At 33.0% G+C, this 22,022-nt stretch overlaps 1 protein-coding gene across 1 annotated transcript in view; it reads left to right on the forward strand.

Annotated features, from left to right (window-relative positions):
- The window catches only part of LOC138712641 (neural cell adhesion molecule 2-like), a 1,205,141-nt gene that overhangs the window by 445,251 nt on the left and 737,868 nt on the right, over positions 1-22,022 (forward strand). Inside the window, exon 7 of the mRNA XM_069844609.1 lies at positions 5,526-5,656. Within this exon, the coding sequence (XP_069700710.1) occupies positions 5,526-5,656 (131 nt within the window). The remainder of the gene's footprint in view (positions 1-5,525; positions 5,657-22,022) is intronic.

The following is a 22,022-nucleotide window of genomic DNA, read 5'->3' on the forward strand; positions in this document are numbered from 1 at the left end:
AGTATCGATTATTCCCGGATATGCACTGGAAGGACAACTAGCGAAACGTCACGGAGGCTGGAAATCCAATACTGTCGCAGATGGTTATTTCTGTTACTATAATAATTAGCCTTAATTGTAAATAATATTCAAATAAATTCAATCTCGTTTTTCAATATCTAAATCAATTTCAAGGTTATAACAAGATTAATGTTTATTTTACTCTCTAGATTATATCATGGTCAATGACATTTCTTTCTCGGAGAAAATCAATACTTTCTCGTCAGCGCACTCTCACAATTTACGAGATATTGCACAAGGTCAGTTCCGCTCCCCAGTCAGATAAGAATAACATGAATAATTTTTTTATTATTATCCAATTAAATAAACCCTATTTCACCCTGAAGTATATTAGGGTTATACTTGGCATCAAAATACACATTTTATAAACAATAAACAAAGGTAAAGTGATAACATAAAATAGTGGTCACAGTTACAATTTACATTAATTATGTACATGCACATTAGTGAAAGAATGGATCCTGTTAAAGATTAATGAGATGTTTGAGGAATAATCTATATAAAATTATACAAGAATTTCTAACCGTTTCAGAGTAAATCACGACCTAAAAAGATAATCAAGAGTAGATTAATGTAACAAAGTTTCACTTTCACTTAATAAATTAATACTTAATTCATGAACAATGAAACAGTTAAGAGTAATAAAGATATATTACAAGCAATGATTTACGGTTGCAAGTTACATACATGATTCAGTAACAATTACAATAATTAAAATATAACACAAGTAATGACTTACAACTAACGAATACCGAAATTCTTGAAGGGCAATATATAATGGTAGGGGCAATACAAAAGATTTAAATGTAAACAGTACAGTAAAGGAATAGTAGTAGAAAAAATGACTTAAGATTACAAATTAAACACATTCTTTTTAAAGCAATAGGTAACAACAAAGAGATACCAATAACAATACACTGACTGTAGTTACAGATTAAACACATTATTTAAAAAACAAACACGCAAAGGATTAATAGCTATTTTCAGGCATCATTCAAAGGGACCATGACTCTAATTCACATCTTCTTGACGTTATTTCGCATATTATTTTGTGTTTCAATCTATTTCAATTTGTTATTTTTCACTGTAACAACAAAATATGTTTCATAAATCCTCAAGACATTTCTCTATACTTATTGTATCACGGTTCACATGAATACTTATGAATAATTTCAAGTTAGAAGTATGGTCGAGCATAAAAAGTCGTGTGAAACTTGCCTATAATGGTAATTAAGATTTTTTTTTTCGTTGTTGGTAACTCTGTAGCATCTATTAGATGCTTTATGATTGTGCTAACAGATGGAGTTGTTTGTCAACAATGTGACGCTGAAACGTGTGTTCATTTTACTGCCCAGCGACAGTCCTGATGTATTTTTATGTACGCGATGATTGGTTAATTAATATTAACCCGGCACACTCACAATCACACTCACATTCATACAAATTTCCAGACTCTAGAGACCCAGTGAATTCATCTTCTTCAAAAAAAATTCACCGAGAGCCCAGCCCGGGAATCGAACCCCGGACCTCCCGATCGGAAGCCAGCATGCTGACGAACAGACCACGGAGGCAGTCTGTTAATTAAGATGCTCGTATGAAAATGAAAATTATGAAACTCGCTTGCGCTCGTTTCATAAACATGCTCGCGTCGTAATTACTACGATTATAGGGTCGTTGCATAATGTACTATTTTGTAAGTTGTTGAACGCTGAAATGAAAGACAGGGATAGAAAGGTAAATTCTGTACGATAATGTAAATCCGTAGTTCTCTCCATTGGAATAACAGTGAGCTCACATGCAGTACACAAAATAAAAGACGTAAATAATACTCGTTCAGATCATTTTCCCAGTTGCTGTGCCAGTTAAATATTGTGTTCATGTTGGGCTGCAAACCTCTCCCAGGTGTGCGAACCACAACGCTGTCACCCCACCCGATGTATTTGTAGATCCGCTGGAGAATCACGTGTTGCTGTGTTTGATATTTTACTCCCCGTAACTTTGTGGAACTAGAAAAAACGGTCCGATGACATGGAATGGCTTTCAGCCTGAAATTCATTCCGACACCAAATACGTAACTAATACCATTCCATTGTCAGAGAAAAACCAGGCCACATGTCTACTGGAAAGGATATTTCATTTTTGCCTAACGATTCTATAGAATTTTACATATCAGTTAAATGGGATCGATAATGTCGAAACTAAAGCTGACCTCGTCACATGCGCGCTCACGAATGAAATGGCGAAGTTGCTAACAGCAACGCTGCTAATGGCGTTGGTGGCATTAGCGAAAGAGAAAAACATACAAGAAACATCATTTGCATAAAGATACGTAATGGAACTGGTACAAATGTTGCAAGTTATGTAGCTAATGTACAAAATAATATTAAACATGTTGTGTAACTTGTAAGAATTATATACGAATGCCAAATAAAAAGGAAAGGAGGTTTTTAGGATTTCTGTAATTATGTGAAACATTTATATTCTCGGTTACTTGGTTGTTATTGTGATATTGCGATTTCTTTTGGCCTCTATCAAGATATTTTAAGAGATCTCACAATTGCACATCTAAAAGGATATACATGTAAGGTAAGTGATGATTATTCATGTCTTAAGGAAGAAAAAGGATCTCACAATTCCAGACTTCCAAATACCTAAATTAGAAAGGAATTTTGGAAAACGCCATAGAAGATAGGAAGACATTTTCACTGAGGAAGAAAAAGGCCATCGGGCCTAAGAAGAAGAAGAAGAAGAAGAAGAAGAAGAAGAAGAAAAGGAGAAAGAGATGTCTAACATTATTTCATATTATTATTATTATTATTATTATTATTATTATTATTATTATTATTGTTATTATTATTATTAGCACAAGTTCTATTGAACCACGAGAAGAATGAAGATATATTAGAAAACCAAAGTGAACACACAAGTTTTGATTTAAAATCCATTACCTACAGAAATAACTGGAAGAATAACATTGCAATAATGGTTTAGAATAGTCTCCTACATAACATTTTCAACTGTATTAAAAATATATAAAAGAAATGCCGCATGTAAACATTTAAAGTCCACACCTGTGGAGTAACGGTCAGCGCGTCTGGCCGCGAAACCAGGTGGCCCGGGTTCGAATCCCGGTCTGGGCAATTTTCCTGGTTGTGGTTTTTTCCGGGGTTTTCCCTCAACCCAATACGAGCAAATGCACGGTAACTTTCGGTGCTGGACCCCGGACTCATTTCACCGGCATTATCACCTTCATTTCATTCAGACGCTAAATAACCTAGATGTTGATACAGCGTCGTAAAATAATCCAATAAAAACAATTATCACCTTCATTTCATTCAGACGCTAAATAATCTAGATGTTGATACAGCGTCGTAAAATAACCCAATAAAAAACATTTAAAAATCAACTTTGACACTTAAATCCCAGGACAATTTTCAAGACTGAAGACGCATATCGTCCACATCTGGCCGCGAAACCAGGTTGCCCGGGTTCGAATACCGGTCGGGGCAAGTTACCTGGTTGAGGTATTTTCCCGGGATTTTCCCTCAACACAATACGAGCAAATGCTGGGTAACTTTCGGTGCTGGACCCACGACTCATTTCACAGGCATTATCACCTTCATTTTATTCCGACGCTAAATAACCTAAAATGTTGATACAGCGTCGTAAAATAACCTAATAAAATAAAATAAATAAAGACGCATGTCAGACATTAATATCGATTGCGAAGCCATTTTCCGAAGAAGGTGATTCATTCATTCATTCATTCATTCACTATTTTATTCATTCATTCATTCAATCATTCACTATTTTATTCATTCATTCATTTATTCATTCATTCATTCATTCACTATTTTATTCATTCATTCATACATTCTTTCATTCATTCACTATTTTATTCATTCATTCATTTATTCATTCATTCACTATTTCATTCATTCATTCATTCATTTATTCATTCATTCATTCATTCATTCATTCATTCATTCACTATTTTATTCATTCATCCATTCACTATTTTATTCATTCATTCATTCATTCATTCATCCATTCACTATTTTATTCATTCATTCATTCATTCATTCATCCATTCACTATTTTATTCATTCATTCATTCATTCATCCATTCACTATTTTATTCATTCCTTCATTCATCCATTCACTATTTTATTCATTCATTCATTCATTCATCCATTCACTATTTTATTAATTCCTTCATTCATCCATTCACTATTTTATTCATTCATTCATTTATTCATTCATTCATTCATTCATCCATTCACTATTTTATTCATTCAATCATTCACTATTTTATTCATTCATTCATTCATTCATCCATTCACTATTTTATTCATTCATTCATCCATTCACTATTTTATTCATTCATTCATTCATTCATCCATTCACTATTTTATTCATTCATTCATTCATCCTTTCACTATTTTATTCATTCATTCATTCATTCATCTTATCACTATTTTATTCATTCATTCATTCATTCATCCTTTCACTATTTTATTCATTCATTCATTCATTCATTCATCTTATCTCTATTTTATTCATTCATTCATCCATTCACTATTTTATTCATTCATTCATCCATTCACTATTTTATTCATTCATTCATCTATTCACTATTTTATTCATTTATTCATCCATATACTATTTTATTCATTCATCCATATACTATTTTATTCATTCAACCATATACTATTTTATTCATTTATTTATTCATTCATCCATTCACTATTTTATTGATTAATTCATTCATCCATTCACTATTTTATTCATTCATTCATTCATTCATTCATTCATTCATTCATTCATTCACACATTCATTCTAGCATAGTTTTGTCCAAAAGCAGATCTTTCACTGCAAACCCAACTGTTTATAATCTTTCCTATTTTCTGCCTTCCTCTTTGTCTCCGCATATGATCCATATATCTTAATGTCGTCTATCAACTGATATCTTCTTCTGCTCCGAACTTTTCTCCCATTCACGATTACTTCCAGTGTACCCTTCAGTAGTCAGTTCCTTCTGAGCCATTGTCCCAGCCAGCTCCTTATATAGACGTCAGTAATTTAAAAAAATAAGCTAAGTACGGGAGGAAATTTTCGAGAGGAGGGATTTGATCTGAAGCCCATTTCTATCCAGTCTCAAGATGACCATTCAAATAGGAATGAATGTGATTCATATTTTACATAAAAATAGATTATTTTCAATAAATGTAGTCTAGCTTAAGTCACATACTTTTGTACAGTGAGACACTTGTAGTTTTACGTACAGCAGACCAGTTCAAACCATTTATATAAGAAGAGGCGTTAGGCATTTCGATATGAAGACTGAAGGGAAGGATTTGTTAGTCTTCTGATTGCAGAGAAAGTGTTAGCGAAATTTGTGCGGTATTTCCGAATATTGAACGTGTGCCCTGTTATAACCATTTGTGTTGTTCTTTCCCTACAGTTCCGCCCATTGTCTCGCTGATGCTGGGTAGCACGCTCAACCCAGATGACATCAAGGAGGGGGATGACGTGTACTTCGAATGTCACGTGAAGGCGAATCCGCCGTGGAGGAGACTGAGCTGGCTCCACAACGTGAGTAGATCATTCCTAAATATTCACTCCAAGTCTGATTGTGAAGGATTTTCGCTCCAGTTACTTGTCAAATCGACCTGTTGGCACGCTCAACTTGAGTTCATATGCGTCATAAAACCGACGATATAAAATTCAGATTCTTTCTACGTGTCACTCAACTTTCTATTCACAGGTTGTATGTTTTTTGTTGCAACTCACCAATATGTTGTCTCTCAAAATTCTGTAAAACTCTAGGAAGTTAAGTTTTTTATCACTACTTAAAAATAACTTTACTTTATAGTTTTTGATTACACTTTATCACTTCGGAAGCAACATACCAATGAACCCACATGATTACAAAGAAGAGCTATACACAATCAAATACATAGCACAAGAAAACTTATACAACCCCAACATAATAGGCAACGTAATACGAAAGACAAAACATAATCACAAAAAACATAAGAATACAACACAAACACAAGAACACAAAAAATCCATCACACTAACATACGAAAACAAAAACACACACAAGATTTTCAACCTCATTCAAGAATAGTACATTATGCAACGAGCCCATAATGATAGTAATTAAGACGCGAGGATGTTTATGAAACGAGCGCAAGCGAAATTTGAAAGTATTCATGTTATGGTTATGTGGCTGGGGAGCGAACTGTCCTTGTGAAATCTCGTAAATTGTGAGATTTGGGCAGACGCGAAAGTATTGATTTTTCCGGGCAACGAATGTCAACGACCTTGATATAATCTAATAAGATAAACGTTGAACTTGATATAACCTTGAAATAGAATTCGACATTGAAAAACGAGATGACAAATTGAATTTATTTGAATATTATTTACAATTAACGCTAATTATTATAGTAACAGAACATAACCTTCTGCGACAGTATTGGATTTCCAGCCTGCGTGACGTTTTGATAGTTGTCTTTCGATTGGATATCCGAGAATAATCGAAAAGCTGAACTTTAATGAATAGGTGTACTTAAATGAGGTCCATTAAAGGACTGCTACCAGGTGTATAATTACTACATTTCGGCATGGTCGAGCATAAATTAAATTACAACGTCGCATACCGAACAAATAATGACAAATAAAAACATCTCAACACACAAACAACAGAAACAAACAAATACAACCACACAGGCGTATACAAACTCAAATGTAACACCTGCAATAACTTATATATAGGACAGACAGGCAGATCGTTTCAAACACGTTACAAAGAACACATCACAGCCATAACAAAATTACAAAACACTTCCACATATGCAGAACACATCACAAATGCTAAAGGCTCATTCACAATGAAAATTAAACATAACGTAAACATTAACATAAGCACATAAACATATGCCACAAACTTAAGTAACCAAGGCCCATTCACAATGAAAATTAAACATAACGTAAACATAACACGTGTGTGGAAACAAACATACCGAATCAACAAAACTACAGAATCTATTACATAAAAATGGAGAATTGCACAATGACTGACGATGTAGCTATTCAATTTATGTTTCTAATAACTACAATGGCATCAGTATATGGCTTTCAATACTTGAAATGAAAGAAACGGAGATGTATAATAATCAACTTTTCGTCATATGATTCCATGTTGCGCGCCTAGCTATCATCACGGCCAATAGATCAAAATATTGCCAGTAGGCAAAGCCCATGAGATGTTAAACAAAAAGTGAAAACACGCTTTCCGCTTGTGTACTGTTTCCAAATCGCATAAACATAACCATGAAAGTTTGGAGTTTGCAAACTTTCATGTTAACGTCTTATGATGAAGATTAAGTTTATGCTTATGTAATTCATTGTGAATGCTTTCATTAAATAACATAGACACAAGGTTTTATGCTTAAGTTATGTTTATGTTTAATTTTCATTGTGAATGGGCCTTAAACATACCTACGGAGACATCAACACAGACATGGAAATTCTACACATCCAACCAAAAAGCCAGAAACTAAACACACTTGAACAATACGAAATATACAGACACACAAAAACACATTCAAATTAAATTCTCAACACACAACTCAATTTGAGAGCACACACACACACTCTCTTTGAATTTACATTACTCTACACAAACATACCCCCACAGAAACAAAACAAATGGCGCCAAGATCAGCAACAACCAGTTCTGAAGAAGGCTAATAGCAGGCCGAAACATTCTAAACAGGTACTGTAAAATTTAACACGAGAGAGACATATAATACATATTCCGAACTTAACTTTGTTAGTGTTATCGTTATTAATTCTGACGTGTAGAGGCTGTGCTAAAAGCCAGCTCAGAAATATTGGAAGGAGTTGACACTAAATGTAAGTTATACTGAAAATCTTGACGAGACGAGTTTGGAATGACTGTTAGTCTAATCTCTTCCAGAACACATACTCACATTATAATCTATACTAATAATAAATCTGTAGCCGAAATTTTTCTGCTAATTTTCGATTTTCCAAAAATAATTGGTCCTAACATATATAATTAACCACCCTGAAACCGAAAATCGCATTTTTGAAATTTTTGTTTGTATGTCTGTCTGTATGTTGTTACCTTTTCACGCGATAATGGCTGAACCGATTTATATGAAAATTTGAATATAAATTAAGTTCGTTGTAACGTAGATTTTAGGCTATATGGCATTCAAAATACTTTATTTAAAAGGGGGGTTATAAGGGGGCCTGAATTAAACAAATCGAAATATCTCGCTTATTATTGATTTTTGTGAAAAATGTTACATAATAAAAGTTTCTTTACAAATGATTTCCGATACGTTTTATTCTTTACAAAATTTTGATAGGACTGATATTTAATGAGATAAATGAGTTTTAAAATTAAAATAACGCCATCTAAGACGGTACAATGAATTAGGAACAAATGACTTCGTCTATAAGGGGCCTTGGACAACAACAATAGAAACAGGGGCCTTGGACATCAACAATCGAAAGCTATTAAACATAGCCTACAGAGAATGTTTCTGTGTTTGTATGAAGTAATATCAGAAGCTAAATTAACCGATTTGTATAATTAATTATTATATCACCATTGGAAAGTGTAGTTTCTCTAGATGGACATAATGCTATAATGTTATTACAGTAACGTCTGAGTAAATCGAGGACAGGTAAGATTAAAATAGCTTCTTATGCACAGAAAATTTGATAGGCTATTTTGTACATTCGTTTTCTGTATTTCTTAAAATAATATTTATGTACACTCATTTTAATATCGGAGAATTAACGAATAACGAGAGTGTATTGATTTAGTATGCAGTAATAGTACGTTAGCTTAGCAATCCATTATTTTATAATTCAGATTTTAACTATGCTCAATTGAATCGTGTTAAAATACATAAAATATATATGCAATAAATGCAATGCCAAAAATTGTGTAATGAGCCAAGCAGATTATCTTGCGCTGTTGTAAAAGTTGTTCCTTGGATCAAACGTCCTATTTTAATTATATAATTACTTTATATTTATTTCTAACAGGTGCAGCGGAGCGCACGGGTACGGCTAGTATTAGAATATAAGCCTGGCATTTAAGAACACGAAACTTCGAAGTACATTTGTATATAAGAAAATGTTTGCTATAGATATTTTAAGTAACTACTTACTTGTCCCTTTCTAATTTATAGATTTTATCGTTATCGAAATTTATATGCACTATAATTTTGTTTAGCCACAGGACGGACTTTGCTTAAAATCTCTTATACACGGAAAATAAGTAGACATCACCATCCCAAAGGTCAATATGCCTCATTATTTTGAATATAATTTTAGCCAAATTATTTTATATTATTTAATTTTATTTGAATAAATCTTGGATTGATGCATAATTTGTTGTCCTTTCTCGGTGTGACAAAAATTTTTATTTGAGATGAATACAAGAGAGAAATTAATTAATAATACAGGGTGATTCACGAAGATTTACAGTCACTTAAGAAGCTTATTTCCTAAGAAATTCTGAACAAAAATTCAATATAAATATGTGTCCTAATTTCAATATTTTCCGAGTTACATTAATTTTAAATTTCGGGTAAAATGTCTTTTTTTTTCTTTAGTTTTATTTTATTTTTTTTTATTTTTTTTTAATCCACCACCAACAGAAGCAGGCTTCCAATTACAGATGGCTTACACAGATGTATACACAAAATACATAATAAGAGAGAGAGAAAAAAACAACAAAACAAACAATACAAACAAAAGAAAGAAAATACATGATGGTAATAGATGCTAGAATATTATAATATTACAGTTAATATAGTGCCAAATGTCAATATAATGATGCAAAATTATTTAAAAAACTTGAGTAAAAACATTATAAAACACTTCTTCATAATTTAAATATCTAAGGAAATACAATGCTTTTTAATATTGTATGAAATTTTTCAATTGTTAAACTGAAATCCAATTCAGAATCACAGTTTAAAGACAGAGAGTTGTAAGTATTACACATAACAAACATTGGAGAGTTCTTGAAGAAAACAGTTCTAGGAATGGGAATAACAAAAGGCTGTCTATGACGTAATTCTGTTCTTTTTACATTGAACTGAAGCAATTTAAGAAAATCACAGTTATTCAATATACCGTTAACAGTCTTATAGAGTAAAATTTGGCTATTTATTAATCGTCGAGATTTTAAAGTTTTATAATTAAATTAAAAAATTAACTGATTATATGAAATTTGCTTGTCATAAGACGATACGTGATATTTTTTAAAATATAAATAACGTAAAAATCTTTTCTGTATCCTTTCTATTTGCATCTGAAGGGACTGGAACTGAGGTGACCACATTACAGACGCATACTCTAGCTTACTTCTAACCATAGTTTTATAGAGAGAATGAATAGTATTTATATTTTTTAATTCTTTTGTATTTCTGATTATAAATCCTAATTTTCTATATGCATCAATTACCACATGATTTAAGTGCATTTTAAAACATAAGTTGTGTGTAAAATAAATACCCAAATCCTTAAATGATTCTACTCTAGGTAACTTCACACCATTAATTTCATACGAATTTTGAGGAACTGTCTTATTTTTAGAATATGTCATAAAGCAACATTCATTAAGAATTAACAGAAGAAAATTATCGATACTCCATCTATATAGTCTGTCCAAATCATGTTGTAGATCAAAAACGTCTTGTTGTTTGTCAATGACTTTATACAATTTAACATCATCAGCATATAGTAAACATTTAGTGTGCAAAATCTGTTTAGGTAAGTCATTGATATAAAGTAAAAAGAACAAGGGACCAAGATTAGATCCCTGGGGTACACCTGAAGTTACTGTGAATGGTTTTGATTTTACTTGATTGAATGAAACATACTGCTGCCTGTTTGTAAGATATGACGTTATTAACTGTAAATATGAAGAAGATAATCCAAAACTTGAAAGTTTATTAATTAAGGGCAAAAGAATATTACAGATGAAGAATGAAGTATTCATAAGAATCATTTCTTTAATTAGCTAGTATTCTGAAGCAAAAAGAAAAATGTTGTGAATTCCATAGTTGCTTCGTGCAGAATTTGTTATCGATTTTTAACTAAAAGAATTATATTTTTCTTACGCATTTATTACAAAAATTGTTACAAATCACACCACTCTTTTAAATTATTTAAGACTGTACATTAGGATGCATAAATATTTATTTATTTGTCTAGTGGCTAGTATATGATATTAATAATCATTGACTGAGGGAAAATAAGAAGTTGATGAACAAAACTACGGATTAAGTAATTAAAACCATTCGGGCTCTGGCTTCCCAGTAGCGGGCGACTTCCTTGGAGGATTTCAGAGCAGGACATTTTGCAAGATGTTGTCTATCCATGTCTTCCTGTTGATGGCACAAAATGCAGGATGCTGATGGAAGAATGCCAAGACGATTGAGGTGTTTACCCAGGATGTCATGTTCAGTGTTAAGACGAAAGCTTGCAACTGCCAGTCTTCTGGGTTCAGGAGGTATATCCTTCAGTAATTTCCTACGTTGTTGCGAAATGTTTATGTCCAGTTCTTGTTGGTGATTATTTTTTTGTAGTTGCTTGAAGTATTGTTTTACTGAGCTACATGACAAAGAGGATTCATAATTAAACTGTAAGTAATCAAGTTCCTAAAGTCCACACAACCAGAAATGCAATATAAGAACAAGAAAAATTAAATTATGTACCTACAACTACTTAGAACAGACGTCTCCAAAAGCGTACTCGCGAGTAAGCCCCTGAACGGAACCGAAGCCAGTACGTAAAGAGCGCGCTCCGCCTCACCCATCCCCACCTGTACTGTACTCAACGTTTATGCGCAAACGAAGAGCAGTGGTGGACTGCTATTATCACTGTGTGTTGGTTGGCGTGTTCCACCTTTTCACAATGTCTTCTAATCATGGACGTAGTACATTCAAGGATGAATAGGAAGATAATTTTTTTTGAGTTAGTGGGAAGAATGTGAAATGCTTAATTTGTTCGAAAATTCTTAAGGGTGTGTTAAAATTCAACATGCGACTCTTCACAAAGAATATCATACAATTACAGACATGTTGGAAATGTGAAAATAATTTATTTTGGGGCTATCTGTATAACTGTTGGTTATACATAATAATCAGTATATTACAATACGTTTACACTCAGTTCCGCTTGACAAACATATAGTTTTTCGTTTAATTTTAGGTAAAATGCATTGGTCTACAAATATTTTGATAAATATAAAACAAGAATATACAAACACAAATCACACACATATCCTCAGTCTTAAACAAAAAAAAAAAAATATATATTTTTGCTAGCTATGTTTTAGCTTGAAATATAGGAAAATCAATGAAGCCCTTTAGAGAAGCATTATTTGTAAAATCATGCATACAGGACGTTACTAAAATACTGTGCCCAGAACAAAGTCAAAGTTTAAGAAAATTAAAATGTTTCCAATTACATTTCAGAGAAGGAATTTCAAGATTACAAATGTAATTGAATTTGAAGTCGAAAGCACAATTAACCAGTTTGTAGCTTACTCGCTTGCATTGGACGAAAGCACAGATAGAAATGACAAAGCTCACCTAGCGATTTTCACCGGAGGATTTAAAGAATATTTTACTGTGTCTGAATGTCTTCTAGATGTAATTACAAAATACAACTGGAGAAGATCTTTTCCAGGCACTGAAAGGCACCATAGAACAGAAGAGGTTGAATTTGCAATGGCTTGTGTCAATAGCAATAGACAGGGTTCCAGCTTCATAGTATGTCAAAATAATATACAAACGTATGATATTTCTTATTCTTTTGATGGTATTATTTGTAAATTTAAGCAGACCGTTGCCGCGATCCCCCACTGATCGCTTCTATCTGTTGAGGTACGAGTCTCTTCCCCTTCTCTAGCCTTACAGCACACTGTGTTCGGCGGGCAGCATCGACAGCACGAATGACGATACCCATTTATTGGAGACCTCTAACTTAGAATATAGCACAATGATTTGTTCATGAATATAGAACATCAGCTGCTGTTACAATAATTCAAATAAATGTTTGTATTGGTGATCCTGCTTGATTATTTTTCGAAATTTACACAAATATAATTTTTCATTTGTGCGTTTTTTCAACGATTATATTCATTCCCTAATCGAAAACTTTCTTCTCAGCTATAGTTATGCTGGCGTTCACATGAAAGGGAATTCAGCAGGTTTCATCGCTGTAGTAGAATGTGCCACATATAACGTACAATTTCTATTTCATCTCATGGTGAATAAAATAATATACAGTTGCCATTAAATTTAGTATTGTTCTCAGGAAACAAAATATAATACATACACTAAGTTTATGAAATAACTTTTTTAATCGTAGCACTCAGTATGACAAGCTTGTACGATATTATCTTTTTAATTGCGATCGTTCACATAATGAAAATTGCAGCTTTTGTATTACGAACTTTTTCTTGTTAATATGGTTTGCGTTCTCCCTTAATCAGAAGACGGGCTTGGCTACGCGATATAATTTTACTTTTATAGCCTATAGGTATCCAATTTTAGGAAATTTGATGCTTTGATATTGCAAAAATAATGCCGATGAATGTTAGAAATGATGCAATGTAGGCCTACCATTCTTCATGTTGTGTATTTCTAGACACACAGGAAACTGTGAAGCTCTCGTTTTGTTCAGAGAGAGAACATCAGCCTCTTCTAATGGACCAGTGTTCTGCTATCACACAAGTGACAAGCTCGCAGTATTGAAAGAGGATTTTGTAAAACATTACAGGAGAGCATGTAGGGACGTAACATCTATTAAACAGGCAGAATTTTTTATTCAGAGCCCATTGTCTAGCTTTAGTGAATCCCTTCTAGCGGTTTACTTATGGTAATAGGAAAATTGAAAGTGTTTTTGTGTCATTAAAACCAAGAAAGATGGTTCTGCATGTCCTTATAAAACACAGTGAGAAACCGTAAAAGTCATAACCAGGCAGCGAAACTTGTTGCCCGATGGAAGAGAGGCAGTGGTTTCAGATTAACTGTGTTCCAGAGTCCCTCTACTGCAGGGATGAGACGATATTAGCTCCCAATCATGGTAGAAGAGCTCGACCTTGATCACGAGCGCATAGCGCATCCACTGTAACTTAGACAACAGGGATGTACAGTACATGCACATGCAGCGAATATAGGCAGCAATTATTACAATAACTTGCGTTACTAAATTTCTGGCTATGCAATAGGGCTAATTATTCAGTTATTTAATACACATGTATATAAACAAATCGCAAAGGGAAGGGTTTTTTAAGAACAAAGAGAGAAATAGGAAAAGTTAATTGTATGTAAACTATTTTATTGTTAAAAGCAATTATTTATTATGTAAATACTTCACTTCATTGGTTAGGAGAAACTAATAGGGTCTACCTGCTCGACGTGTGTGATCTCTAAGTACTTTTGAGTATTTGTTGAAAAAATAATAATGGCAATATTGATTGAAATAGAGTATATTGATTGTGTGATTGTGAAAATGTAGTCCTTACTCTCCAATCGTGATTATGTAATGAGTTTCTTAGAGTGATTTGTGAGATGCACGTAACACGAAAAAAAAAAGAAACAAATTGATTAAATTAAGATATTGAGAGCCATCGTAATTTTTGGGGTCAATCATTTAAGGGGATATGTATGAATTTTAAAACTTCCACAATTTCGGCCAAATTTTGTGAAATTTAAACTATATAAACAGATCTATAATAATATCATCTGTACAAAATTTGGCGCAATTAGGTCTAATAGTTTTGAAATTATATCTTTAAGTATATTTTATATTGACGTTTCAAAATGTTTAATTCATATTTGCTAAAAATCCTGAAAATAGTTATTGGAATAAAAGTGAATTAGCATTTTGAGTTTAGTAATAGTATACGTTAAAGTGCAATCAAAGATAAAATATTATTACTAAATTAAAGAAACGCGTAGTCTAATAAAAGTAAATATACAGAAACAAGCAACAAATAAAACATCAACAATACATTTAAAATAAAGAAATAAAAGGAATCTAGATACTATCTACTGACCCAAATGTAAATTAATTTACCCTCGATGTGAATGCCGAAATGAATTTATTTCTCTCTTCTCCTGAATAATGCCTATATTTTTTTTCATGTTGCGTCTCATAATGCCGTTTTAGGTTGCTTTTTTTGCAAATGATATTTTTTTACACAACAAACACTGGACTTCATCACCATGTTCGAAGCATAAATATTGTATCTTCCACTCTTCCTTGAAAGCTTGAAGCGCTTCCGTTCCGTCATCCTTTAGCAATGTTTACAGGTAAACGAGTTCCGCGAGCGCGCAGCGGGCATAAAATAGCTCTCGCTCGCAATTATTAGTCACCATCGCAAGATTGCTCTACTGTGTACAATAGAAGATGGCGTGGTTAAACTACTGTGCCTTAGTTGTTCGCTATTGCTTTGTGTTGCAGTCGACGAGTAGCTTTTTAATTGGTTATTTTATGACGGCTTATCAACTGCAACGAGTAACTTACATCATGAACTAGAGACCACAGAATTTCGTATTAATTTCGGAAAAAACAATCGCGATAAAAATATTATATTTCGTGTTTGTCTCTAATTACTTCTAAGATAATCGCAAATTTGTGTATGCTATGAGTATGTTATACTGATTACGAGTATATATTTACAGGAAGTGCTCACACTTATAAGTACAAATCTTGAGAAAGTAGTATACTTAATTTTTATTCTTACTACCCCATGAAGTTAAACACAGAATAAATATGTGAAATTCCTGTTATCATTCGGTTGAGAAGCTTTTATCATCCAGTCTGCTGTCAAAAATTCTGAAAGTTAGAATTTATAAAACAGTTATATTACAGGTTGTTCTTTATAGTTGTGAAACTTGGACTCTCAGTTTGAGAGAGGAACATAGGTTAAGGATGTTTGAGAATAAGGTGCTTAGGAAAATATTTGGGGCTAAGAGGGATGAAGTTACTGGAGAATAGAGAATGTTGCACAACACAGAACTCCACGCATTATATTCTTCACCTGACATTATTAGAAACATTAAATCCAGACGGTTGAAATGGACAGGGCATGTAGCACGTATGGGCGAATCCAGAAATGCATATAGAGTGTTAGTTGGGAGGCCGGAGGGAAAAAGACTTTTAGGGAGGCCGAGACGTAGATGGGAAGATAATATTAAAATGGATTTGAGGGAGGTGGGATATGATGATAGAAACTGGGTTAATCTAGCTCAGGATAGGAATCAATGGCGGGCTTATATTAGGGCGGCAATGAATCTCCGGGTTCCTTAAAAGCCAGTAAGTAAGTAAGTACCCCATGACTACTCACACGCAAGTAAACAAACTCGTACCTATAGTAAAGGAACAGCAAATCTCTTTCATCGGCCAACAAGTTTCGCTGCCTGGTCATAACAATATATGTGTTTCATGTATGCGGATATGATGTTATGATTAGTCGTGAGTTTTCTTTGTTAACGATGAGGCATTAACATGCATTGCTGAGCAGAGATTCCAAGTCCACATGAACCGCTTTGCTCTGATTTGTGCTGGTATAAGACATTGGAGAACAAATTAATTGTTAAAATATGAAAATGCTTATCTGCCATCAGCATTACCTCTAGTGAATACGTCAGATTATTTGGACGGAGTTACACAATAATAAATCAATCGACAATTAAAAAAATGAGACATTTGCGCAAATCTTTTGATGGCAGGCTAATTTAACTCGGAAAAAATCAAGAATGCGATATCTGAATTTTGCTGCTATTTATAAACTACATTTGTTTATTGCATAAAGTTCATTTATTTAATTTTCTTTGAAATATTAATTCAACTGCTGGTCTCTTATTAAAATAGGTTAGCTTTTTTGGTATTTTGTGCTATTTTTTGTAATAGTATGAATGTGTTAATATCGAGAAGTCCTCACTACATTTACAATCAGATCTCATGCTTAACTGGGGGAGGTGTGACTACATAAATTCTTGTAACAAGGACAGTAGAGCAGGTTTAGCGTGGCTAAGATTGGGGGCATGGAAGGGTAATAAAATTGTCAACGAAGAAGGAGAGCATCTTTGTCCGCTTTGCAAAGAAAAAGACTCCTATAACCATATTTTATTACTGTGTGTCGAATTGGAACATGTACGGAGAAAATATTTACCACACTCGATGCTAAGTCAGAATAGGAGTTCGCTTGCATGTCTTGACCTCATGGGGAATAGAGAATACGAACAAAAGATTGGATTGTTCCTCTTGAAGGCGAGAAAGATTAGAGCTGCAGCTGTCGAAGTTTGCGACTCGAACTGAGGAAGGGATAATAGTATCTACCCAACTGTACACTTTTAGGTCTTTTAGGTTAGGATATATTATATAATGTGTTCCATTGTGCCATTTTCATTTTAATATGTGTGTTCTTTTAGAGAGTATTTGGATGTAATCATAGGTGGGGGGGGACCTACAAAGGAGGACTTGTTTTCGGTACAAAGCACGTACGGTCAGAAGACCCGTGCATTGGATTTGAGATAAAATTATGATAATATAACATCTGTATGTACAATATTACTTAATAAATCCACCTATATATCTACTTCTTGCACAAAATGTTTTATAAAAAATAGCTTTAATTCAATGGCCAATATCTCGAAACAGGTTTTAGGCGCTTGGTCTCTTATTGCGTAACTCTATCCATTTGATTATGACTGCCATCTCTCTGCAGAAATTTTTATCCTAGCATTCATCTTACAATATTCTCCCTACCACTTTTGAATGGGGATCAAGTCTATAAAAATTTATCAACAGCACATTTCATGCGAAATCTTTGTGGTTCACTTTTCAGAGCTATTGGCTCATAATTAAATTAAATTGTTACGGAAGCCTTTCATGGTCACATATAATACAAGAATTAAATACAGCCGAAACACAGGAGAACTACACACTGAAAACTTCAATCAATTCCAGCCATCATAAGATGTCCATATACCAAATTATTTTACTAAGAATATCATATTTTAAGGAATTAATAAATATCGAAAAATGTTGACAGACTTTTCATGGCTTGAGAAATTGATACACAAATGTATCTCATTTATCCTTCCGGAAAAATAATGATCGCGTCATAGTAATTACACCATGTTTCAAAATTATAATAACAATTTCATATAATTTAAGGACTGTTAAGTTTTTATTGGCACGTTACAAACAATGTGAGAATCCCTTGTTGCGCAGTATACATCAACATCATCGCCATATTCTTGCCACACTCTCTCCTACATCTCTGTTTATGGTTGCAATCGCAACTATGAGCTGATGTTTTGACTTCAAGAACTTGGGATAGAAGTGACAAATAAACTGGATCCTTCATATTACCACAAAGGAAAAAAATTACACGGTGTCAAGTCCGGTGATCTGGGAGGTCAGGGCTTTAGCACGTCCAATGCAACGAAGTGGTAATAGTTGAGAAATGTTTGCGAAACATTAAATTGTGCTATTGTTAACAGATTTTTTTTTCGCAAGCTGCAAAACGAAATGCGATTTATATTGTGGAATTGCTATTTTTAACAAGTCTCCCGTGATGAAAGAAATAGTACGTTTATCCGAAACTTAGATCTTGAAATTTCGAAAGATTAACAATCAAATGTCTTTTACCATGTTAATTTCTCATTAATACCTACTTAATAATATTCATATGAATGTTTTATCACCATTTTGAAGCACGGTTTATATGAAGCAAAAGTGATGCGTCCTAGAACAATTCAGTTGAACAGATTATCATGGGTGTAGAAAATTTATTTTCAGTGATTGTTTAAGAAAACTTAACTATCGCGCGACAGAAAATATAAGGAGCAGAATTGATGGATCCTGGTAGAATTTACATTAACAATTCACATGTGCTCTGGACCACGCTATTCCTAAAAATACGCGAAAATACAAGACTTCCTATGGCGCCAATAACTCTCACCTTTATAGGTCTTACCCTTTAAAGTGATTTATTGACGAAATGGGAATCGATTTTGATGTATCTGCTTTAGTAAGAGGAAATTTATGCAATGAAATGAAGCACACGGGCTCTAAAATATCTCCTTTGCAATACATTGTTCATTGAAGACACTTCTGTTGTAGCTAATGGGCAACATATTGAAGGAAACTTCGTGTTAAAAACTCATACTCTCTAAATCAGCGGTGACAAAAATTTGACCTGCAGTGATTACATGCGACAGACAGCCTATGCAGTAAGGAGACGGAGGAAAGGTATTTGGCATGAAAACTACAACCAGTGGTGGTTCCTGTACTAACATCTTGATCAATCCCGCGGATAAAAATCTCAAGCTTTGCTGTAACAGTAATGTCACTGCTGTCATCAAGAGCCAGTGAATAATATACGATTTTTCTTGCTTCTTCTTTTAACCTTCCTCTTGAATATAATCATGAATTTTCTAAATTCTTCTCTCGATACCTGGTCGAGAAATTCGTAGTTTTTCAAAATTAAAAAATTTCCTATGGACAATTTATTTGAGCTGTTTTAATCGTTACTCGTTTGAAAAATTCTGTTCTACTAAAAGGCTTTAGAGCACGAGATATTTCAAACTCCATTCAGTAGCTGACATCCTTACATTTATCTCATCTTTCTCTTCCTGGCTATGATTTAAGACATGTCAATTCCTGGCGTTTAACAGTTCGTTGGCACATAATATTGAATCAGTTCCTCTACACTATTATTATTAAATGAATAACTAATAAATAGTTACCCTTATCCTTCTAGGGAGAAGGTCTAAAAATATCAAAATTCATGCACGTACAGAAGAATTATAGAAACGCATATTTAGTGCACAGTAATAATAATAATAATAATAATAATAATAATAATAATAATAATAATAATACATTATTCAGCGTGGCAATTAATGTTTCTATATACTCCTAATTGAACCGTTGAGTAAAGTAAACATATTACATTTTATCCGATAGAACAACAAAAAAGTTGTCCTCATTCTTTACGAAACCATCTCTTACTGCTTGTAGAGACAGTTTGTAGAGCGGCATGATACCGCCACTGCTTGCCTTCAGTACGTGAATGAAACACACAGCAATGTATACAGCAAACTCCTCGTACCCGTTTGAATGCCTGTGATTACACGATGTAATCACGACACCCGCTTTGGTCACCGCTGATCTAAATAATAGTATTTTCAATGATTTCGATTTTCCATTTACGCGACCCGGAGATTAGCTTTCAATTTTAATTTCATAATACTTCATAGCATGAATTAAGATATTATACATGACCACACAGAGAAACTTGTTGCCCGATGAAACAGCTTTGCTGTTACTTTACTATAGTTACGGATTTGTTTACTTACGCGTGAGCAAAGTCCCATAAATTAGTCGAAATATCATAAGAAAATTTTTTCCTCCATGAAGATTCGAGACACCGGTGTAGCTCAGTCGTCTAAGGCGCTTGCCTGCTGATTCGGAGTTACAATCGGGTGCAGGTTCGATCCCCGTTTGGCCTGATTACTTGATTGGGTTTTTTCCGAGGTTTTCCTCAACCGCAAGGTGGATGAAGGTAATATATGGCGAATTTTTGGCATCGTCTCGTTAAATATCATCTCGATATCACCAATCCCATCGACGCTAACTAGCCTAGTAGTTGATACAGCGTCGTTAAATAGTTAATTTAAAAAAGAGGACTTGCACCAGCGCGCATTCCGTAACGCGAGTCCTAGGCAGGAAGTCTTAGATCACGACGCCACGGCGCGAGACACTTTAAAGTATAATCCAGTTTTTTTTATCAATAACTATATATAATTAAGTTTGTAAATGAAAATAATATTTCAAAAGAACTAACCAAAAATTATGAGAAACAATAAAGCAAAAAGTTGTGAAATAGTTCACCAATAAAATGGGGTAAAAGTGACGAACTCTCAGGAGCTTAAACACAGAAGCAAATAAATCTATACTATCATGTAAATTATTTTAATCCTTTTTACATATTACTAATATTTTAGTAATTCAAAGAGTGGTTTAAAGTTATGATTATGGAACGACAATTATTATTAAATAGTACGCATTGCGTAATACATGGTTTAGTCACTAAACATTAATTTCACTCTTTAGTTTGTGTTGAAGATTTTTACATTTAGTTCAGACTTTAAAATGTGGCACGAGCAAAAATTTATTGTTTGTAGGTAATAAAAAAGTATTTGATTTTATTTGCTAATGATTCTTATATTAAAAAATAATTAAAATTATTGTTTAGGGACAAAATATAAAGTAGTTTCAGTTACCGCATAAAATCCATGTCTTTTTGTTTTTCTCTTTTTACTTTTTGTTATGTTAATTAATAAAACGTCGTAAAATTTTGTGCAATGCCCTCGAGCACGAGTATGTATTCTTTCTGTGGATGCTAGAGTGATTTTTATATGTAAAAAATATGTACCTTATGATTGTTCCATCTATAAATTATTATTATTATTATTATTATTATTATTATTATTATTATTATTATTATTATTATTATTATTATTATTTATTTTTTTCTTTTTTAAATTAAACACTATATAATAAAAGGCTATATACACTTCAAAGTTTAAAATTTTCGCGATTTTAATCAAACATTTTCATTTAAAATATTTGGTTAAACCATACAATAAACTATATTATACATTTTAATTTTTTCCAAGGGGGGAGGAAGGTGGAAATTTAATTTTAAGAAATATGAAAGGTATAAATGTGAAAATTAATCTTTCTCTTTTTTTTCTATATGTAAAACAACTAGAAAAAATTTCTGTCCTTTTTTTTTTATATTTTAGGAAATACTTTTTGAAATGTGAAAGAAAAAAAAATGCATGATCTCAAATGAAAGCTTACA

Source organism: Periplaneta americana, chromosome 13, assembly GCF_040183065.1.
Source record: "Periplaneta americana isolate PAMFEO1 chromosome 13, P.americana_PAMFEO1_priV1, whole genome shotgun sequence".
NCBI classification, from domain to species: domain Eukaryota; kingdom Metazoa; phylum Arthropoda; class Insecta; order Blattodea; family Blattidae; genus Periplaneta; species Periplaneta americana.